The 7,787-nt window shown below is 51.0% G+C and overlaps 1 protein-coding gene across 1 annotated transcript; it reads left to right on the top strand.

The window, feature by feature from the left end:
* Nucleotides 1-1,867: 1,867 nt before the first annotated feature.
* On the top strand, nt 1,868-6,491 carry PALD1 (phosphatase domain containing paladin 1). The gene is made up of 7 exons (XM_044660294.1): nt 1,868-1,967; nt 2,751-2,885; nt 3,130-3,246; nt 3,338-3,520; nt 4,069-4,251; nt 5,712-5,852; nt 6,372-6,491. Exons 2-7 carry the CDS (start codon nt 2,787-2,789, stop codon nt 6,489-6,491), a joined length of 843 nt encoding a protein of 280 aa, XP_044516229.1. The 5' UTR covers nt 1,868-1,967; nt 2,751-2,786.
* The last annotated feature ends 1,296 nt before the right edge of the window (nt 6,492-7,787 follow it).

Genomic DNA, 7,787 nt, shown 5'->3' with positions numbered 1-7,787 from the left:
CTCCCTCCCTCTCACCTCCCTTCCTCCTTCCCTCCCTCCCTCCCTTCCTCCATCCATTAGTAACAATTCTAAGACAGAAGGGCAAGGGCTAGGCAACCCTGACTTGTCTAGGGTCACATAGCTATAGGCAGTATCTGAGAACACATTTGAACTCAGGTCTTCCTGACTTCAAGCCTGGCTCTCTGTGCTCTGTACTATCTAGCTGTCCTTCAAATTCTTCTCATTTCCAATCACTGTAGGATTTTCTAACGTAAGGACTCTTAGAGATCACTTAATCTAGCCTCTCCATTTACCAAGGCTCAGGTTAAATGCATTGTCGGTCTTCAGCTGGGCAGTGCATTATAGAGCAGATTTCGAACCCGGGCCCTCTAACATTCAGGCCACTGGTCCGTCCCAGGTTCCCAAACTGCTATCGCTTTGCTCTGAGAGAGGGCGTTGGGAGCTGATGCAGGGAATGGGAATGGGCCACCTCTGTGGCTGAAGTGAGCTTCCTGTCACTGGGCCTCTTACAGTGGATGTCTGGAGGACCACCAGGAAGGGATTGGAGGCTGCATCGATCCATCCACAAACATTTAGTAAGCCTGCTACATGCCAGGTGCTGGGCTAGACATTGGGGACCTGGAGACCAAAATGAAGCATGCTGTGCTTTCATGGAGCTGACATTCCAAGATCTTCCTGGATGTACAGAGTGACAACATGCGAGATAGAATGAGTGTCTACATACATGCACATGCATGTGTCTATATGTTTATATGTGTGTATAATACACCTAGACATAAAGAGATAAGTGGATGGATGGATGGATGGAAGGAGGGAAGGGTAGATGGATGGATTGATGGATGGATGGAAGGATGGGTGGATGGAAGGGTGGATGGATGGATGGATGGAAGGAGGGAAGGGTAGATGGATGGAAGGATGGAAAGGTGGATGGATGGATGGATGGAAGGAGGGAAGGGTAGATGGATGGAAGGATGGAAAGGTGGATGGATGGATGGATGGATGGATGGATGGAAGGATGGAAGGGTGGATGGGTGGAAGGATGGATGGATGGATAGTTGGATGGATGGCTAGACAGCTAGACAGACAGGTAAATCTAAATTCCTTCCAAAGCACATATAAAATGACCTAGCAGAGAATAGTCCCAGCTGCTGGGGGATGAGCAAGGACTCATGTGGACCTTGGTGCATGGGAGCTGAGCCTAGAAGGCAACCAGGGAAGCCAGGAGGACGAGGGGAGAAGGGAGAGCCTTCCAGGCACTGAGTACGAAGTCGTGGAGATGGGAGATGTCACCAGCTTCGGTGAAGTAGGACTGGATCAGTCACTCAGCAAGTATTAAGCATCTACTGTATGCCACATACTGGGCTAGGATCTGGGGATACAACGACCAAAAAAGAAAAGAGAAGAGTTCTTGCCCTCCGAGGGCTTCCATTCTCTCGCTGGGGGAGTTACCAAGTTAGGTAGAGAAGTAGGTGAAGAGTTGGTAGAAATAGAACCTGGATCAATGAGTAGAATTTGCCAAGAGGCTGATATGGGTTTGGCATTAGGACCACCTTTCTGGCTGTTATTGCCATCTGCGAGCGGGGTAGACTTCTTTGCGGGGGGCAAAGGCTCCTCTCCTTGGAGAAGCCAGGAGACCGCTTCAATGCTGGACCTTGGAGGCCAAGCAGGCTTGATTTTTGGCCCAAACGCCCTGGTGTTGGGGGCCTCTGGATTTGGGCTATTTTCTGAGCTCCCCCAACTCTGATGTTCTCTGTTCTGAGCTCTCTCCCAGCTCTCTCCCTCTGTGTCCCTGTTCCCAGGGCTTTTGCAGGTCTGGCCTTCAGTGACCCTGTGAGGGCTGCTTTATTCCCTTCGGTTTTCCTCCTCTCTAGGGAAATGCTGGCAAAGAGCCCTGGCGGCAAAAGGCTCTGCAGAGCCTGGAACGTTACTTCTACTTGATTGCTTTTAACTACTATCTCCACGAGCAGGTGGGTCGGCCTTTGGGGCCCCTTCTTGGCCTCCCTTGGCTGCTGGCTGTGCTCCTCTTTGGCCCTGGTGGCTGCGGTGGGGCCTGAGGGAGGCCATACCTTGGCGGTGAGGGGGTGGGCTGGTGGCGGTCAGGGTGGATGTTTGGCCTTGGAGGCCCAGCACTACTGCTTTTTAGTTATGTGGCCCTGGATGGCGTATTCCCCCTAGTAAGCCTCAGGCTTCCCATCTTTAGAATGGGTATCACGGTCCTTGCTCTCTCCCTCCTGGGGCTATAGGGAGTGACAGCACAGGGTCACTGGGGATGACTGAAGCCAGAGGACACGGGTTCAGATTCTGCCTCTGAGGCTCACTTTGCTTTCCTGGGCCTCCGTTTTCTTGTCCATAAAAAGAAGAGGTTGGACAAAATGGCCTTTGGATCCCTTCTGATTCTAGCTCTAGCACGTGTGTAGCTAGCATGCCTGGGATAGACTGCCAGCCTGGGGAGTGGGGAGAAGCAGGGGGACCAGGGCCGGACAGTAGGGAGGGTCCTTGGAGGGCCTCTCACCCACCCACGAGTTTGATAGCTGAGAGTACGTAGGTGGAGGCCCAGAGAATAGGTGACTTACCTAAGGCTACACAGCGGTAAGTGGCCAAGACAGAATTTAAACCTGGGCCTTGTGACTCCAAAGCTAGCTCTTCTCCGCCGCCCGATGCTGCTGTCTGTTGGTGAAAGGAGCTGTCACTTGAGGGGGTGGCGCTCGGCTCGCCCTGAACGCAGCGTCTCTCTGTCTCGTGGCCGCCAGCACCCCCTGGCTTTTGCCCTCAGTTTCAGCCGCTGGATGTGCGCCCACCCGGAGCTGTACCGGCTGCAGGTGAAGGGGAACCCAATGGAGGCCACCATTGCCATGGAGCTGGCTGCCCAGGATGCCTGGCTACTGGTGAGATGCTCCCCTCCCTTGTCCCTGTACAGTGGGCCTTCCTTGGCCATGCCCTGCTCTGAGACCAGAGGATATGGGGGCCCTGGGCCTCCCTCCTGGGCCTCCGCTTCCTTGTCTATAGCCTGACGAACCTCGAGGTCCCTTCTAGCTCTCAACGGACAATTTGGAGCCTCTCTGGCCTCGCCATTCTCCCTCCGGGAAATGGGCACCGAAGAGGCCCTTCGCTGAGCCCGTGTGCTTCTAGGTGGCCGACGAGTCCTTCTCCCCCGATGTGCTGAGCACGGCGCGCCAAATGAGTGTGGCCAACTTCCGGAGGGTAGCCAAGATGCCCGTTTACGGCATGGCCCAGCCCAACGCCAAGGTGACTGGCTGGCTCAGGGAGGGAGGAGGCCCCCTTCCAGCTCCTGAGACGCTGAGGCTTGCTACCCACTGGCCTCTTCTCCCTCCCCCAGGCCATGGCCAGCGTCCTAGCCTACCTGACTGACTCCAAGAGGAAGCATCAGCGCGTGAACTGGATCAACCTTCGGGAAGAGGCGGTCGTGGAGTGCGATGGGCTGACCTACACGTTGCGGGAGAGGGGGGACCTGACAGAACCCATTCCTGGGCCTGCCACATTCTCCCCTGAGCAGCTAGAGGTGAGATTCCCCGGCTTCCCACCGTGTTCCTTCCCTGAACCCTGAGAGGCAGGAACCCTGGAATCCTGGAGAGAAGGCTGAAAAGGGAGGCAGAAGGCCTGAGTTCCAATTCCAACCCAGTAAGAAATGCGTGCTGATGGACAGACAGACGCCTTGCTTTCCTAGCTGCGGGATGGTTCTTTTTTTTTTTTTTTTTTTTTTGAGAAAGTCATTGTTTATTAAAAGGGCAATAAAGGACTTACACATCCTTCTGGCATGAGAAAAATACATATTTGGTCTATGAAAAATGCAAAGAAAACCCTTGAATGTCCAAAATGGAAATGACATGTAAGAAAAAAACAGATTTGGAAAGGTTCCTGCTTTGGAACATATCAAGAAAAAAACAAATACAAACACCAGGGGATAAAAAGCCACTGAGATACCATCTTCAACTTCCCTCAGTTTCTCCATCTGTAAAATAGTCTCTAAGGCCCCTTTCAGCTCTAAATCAATTCAAAGTCCCGTGACTTCTACTTGCCCAATGGTCCTCTTGCCTCCTTCCCTTGCAGAAATTGGAGGCCCAGCTAAAGGCCAGGGTGCTGGCCTCCCCTCAGCGGGTGGAGTGGCATCCCAGTCGGGAAAAGCAGAAGCCATTGCAGACGTGCCTGACCATGCAAGACATTTTCAGCCAGAGCCGAGACCTCTCCTATCAGCGCCTTCCCATCCCAGACTTCTGCGCCCCTAGGGAGCAGGTAAGAGGGAGATTTAAGTTTGGTTCCATTCCCTGTGGGGCAGAGGTCAGAGGACTTGACTGGGCTGAGGTCCTGGGGTAGAGATGGGAGAGGGCAGAAGCTGGGGTGGAAGGGAATCAGGTGGGGGGAAATGATGGCTTGGCAGTTAGTATGTCTGGGGGTAAGACCCAGTTCTGCTACTTATTCCCTGCGCCAGTGATTTTGGCTAAGTCATCTAGCCAGGGACATTAGGAATGGACTCAAACCAGCTCTGGAGAGCCGATCCATTAAATTTTCAGAGCATTAGACTTAAAAGTGTATCGTGTGGCCATTCTTCTCCCAACAAAGAACCTTGTTAAAGGATAAACATTGACCAGCACCCCCCAACATTGAGCCTTTCTGGTCCTCCCTTTTCTATCCTGCCCAGTCTGTGGAGCGAGATGTGAAAGGGGGCTGTGTCCAGGCCCTGAGGTTGAGAGGTCAGTCTGTCTGGGCTGGCTTTACTTCCTTGCTCCCAACATGCAGGGATCCTTGGGAATGGCTTGGTGGCCGCCATTTTTATTTGAGTTTGACCCAAATATACATCTAACATATTAAATTAGATTTTAAGTTTAATAATATTACTGTAATTATGACAGTATATTATATAATTCTATATAAAGATAATTAGAATAAAAATATAATATGATACATTAAATTAAATATATGTAAGAAGATAAGTTGCAGAAAAAGGTCTAATTTTTATTGATGGAGGGAGTTCCCTCCACCACTAAAATCAAACTTTGAATCCTCAGTCACATTAGGGAAAAGAGCTGGTTGGGCTGGACGATATACAGATATACATGAGGCACCATCTCATCACCCCTTTCTTTTTTTCCCTGTGGCTTTGCTGCCACCTTCTGGATGCTTACAGTGGTGACCGCCTGAGGTCTCAGAGTCTTGGGGAATGGCTGGACCAGTGATGGGGACCCGGCCTGGGGAAGGAGTCTGAGACCACTGATGGGAGGCCCCCTTGTCCTCTGAGGAGACAGGAAGTCATTTGTGTCAAGGCTGAGAATTGGAACCCTGGTCTCCTGACTTCCAGCCCAATCCTTTTTTAATTTAAAAACAAACAAACACAAAACCCTTCCTTTCTGTTTTAGTTAGAATTCTAAGACTGAAGAGTAGCAAGGACAAGGCAGTGGCAGTTAAGTGACTTGCCTAGGGTCCCACAGATAGTGTCTGAGGCTGGATTTGAACCCATGGTTCTCTTGATGTCAGACCTGGCTCTCTACCCACTGAGCCACCAAGCTGCCCCCTAAGTCCATACTTTTTCCACTCTCCCCTCTTGTGAGTGTGTGTGTGTGTGTGTGTGTATGTGTGTGTGTGTGTGTGTTTTGGGGCTTTCAGGGTGTTCAGGAGCTTTGCTGAGAGTGTATAGATGGGGCCCTAGAGGCTGCTCCCTCTCCCAGCTCTGCGTGTTGTCAATCTTCTCCTCTCAGGATTTTGACCGTCTCCTGGAGGTGATCAGGGTGGCCCTGGCTAAGGACCCCAGTACCAGTTTTGTGTTCAGCTGCCTGAGTGGCCAGGGCCGGACCACGACGGCGATGGTGGTGGCTGTACTCACCCTGTGGCACATTAACGTGGGTACCACTTCCATCTATGGGAGGCAAGGATCCAGGAGGATGAGCAGGGGTTGGGCAGGCACCCTGGCATGGGGCAAGGGAGACAGCTTGCAGGGGAAGAGCTCCAGGGTGTCAGAAGAAAGGGATAGGGGAGAGTATGTTGGGAGGGCCAGCAAACCCTCAAATGGCATTCAGCAAACACAAATCATTATTTTTTTAAACCCTTCCTTTCTTAGTAACAGCTCTAAGACTGAAAGACAAGTTTAGGCAAAGGGATTCGGTGAAATGTTTGAGGTTAGATTTGAACCCTGGGCCTCCTGTCTCCAGGCCTGGCACTCTAGCCATTGTGCCACCTCAGCAAACCCTTATTAAACAATGCCAACATGCCAGAGATGCAGCAAGTGTGGCCTCAAATCCAGGAAGACCTGTGTTCAAATGTTGTGTCTCTGTGATCTTGCATCGAGAGTAGGGAGTCCTAATGGACCTAGGGGCATCTAGGATCTAGTCCCTGATCCTGTTCTCTGTGTCCCCCTCCAGGGTTTCCCTGAGATGGGGGAGGAGGAGATTGTGAGCGTGCCTGATGCCAAGTACACGAAGGGAGAGTTTGAGGTGAGTGACCCCTCAAGGCCCCCCCCCCAGGGACTGTGTCCATTGTGACTGGGCCCACAGTCATGTCAACAAGCATTTATTAAGAATTCTGAGGGGCCCCACACTGTGCTGCACTGGGGATAGAGACAGAAGCAGAAAGAAACTCTCAGAGGAGAGATGAAATGCAGATGGAAGCTCAAGAGTAGGCGAAGGTGACGGAGCTGCATGGCCCCATGCAGGGGCGCCACTGAAAGCATCTGGGAGGGGCAGGAGCTGAGCTGGCCCATTCACTGTACAGTGGGGAGACGCTTGTGATTCGGCCCTTGCTTTCTGGGCCCTCTGTGAGTTCCCCAGGACGCTCAGCAAATGGTCACTCCTCCCAGGCTAGCAGCCACCCCTGAGAGGAGGAGCCCACGCAATCTCCTGAGGAGCCTGGGGGTCTGGGGAAGGTTTTCCTCCATTCTTCCCCTTGCCATGTGGCTCCTCTGGGGCCATTTCCCACGGGATGGGCTTCAGATCCCAACGACCCACCTTGGTCTCCTTCAGACCACACACCCTCTGGTTCTTCAGCCCATATCTTAGGTGGCATAGATGTGGGGATGTTCTGAGCTTCCTGATGCCCTTCCCTTAGACTGGACACCCAGAACCAGACATATCCTCCATGTTGATCTGACCAGAGCAGAGGATGGTGGGATGGATGCTTCCCTCTTCTAGAAAGAAGCTGCTTCCCAGGATGCCGAGAGGCTCCAAGGGCTCAGTGGCTGTCTAGGGTCACATAACTAGTGAGTGCATATAGGTGGCACTTAATAAATACTCATTCTTTCACTCATTCATTCATTCAGAGTCAGAGCCTAAGCCTGCTTGACTCCAAGGCTCCCTTCTTTCTCCTGCACCATATGGCCTGTTTAAAGTCATAAGAGCTAAGTGGGAGTCCGGCTTTCGTAACTCACCGTCCATGTGACCTTAGGGAAATCTTGTATCAGCCTCTGAGAGACAAAGGCAAATTTGGGGGAACAGCGCCTGCCCTCAGGCGGCTTATTGAACCGTTGAATAGGGAAGTGCTCTATGTAATTAGAGATAAACCTAGATAAATCTGTACACACACACACACACACACACACACACACACAAAATAGATTGTATATTCATACAGAAGGTATTAAAAATGAAGAAATAACAAATAAAAATATAGAAATAAATAAAACACAGAAAGTATTAGAAATCAAGAAGCATATAAAATAAAGAAATAAGTAAATGAATATATAAAATATAGGAAAAATATAAAACATAGAAATAAATTATGGAAGATATTAGAAATCAAGAAGTATATACAAATAGAAATAAATATAGAAATAAGTAAATGAA

This window comes from Gracilinanus agilis, chromosome 2 (genome assembly GCF_016433145.1).
Source record: "Gracilinanus agilis isolate LMUSP501 chromosome 2, AgileGrace, whole genome shotgun sequence".
Taxonomy (NCBI): Eukaryota; Metazoa; Chordata; class Mammalia; order Didelphimorphia; family Didelphidae; genus Gracilinanus; species Gracilinanus agilis.
Note: the sequence above shows the minus strand (reverse complement) of the source record. Positions and strands in the feature narration are given on the sequence as shown.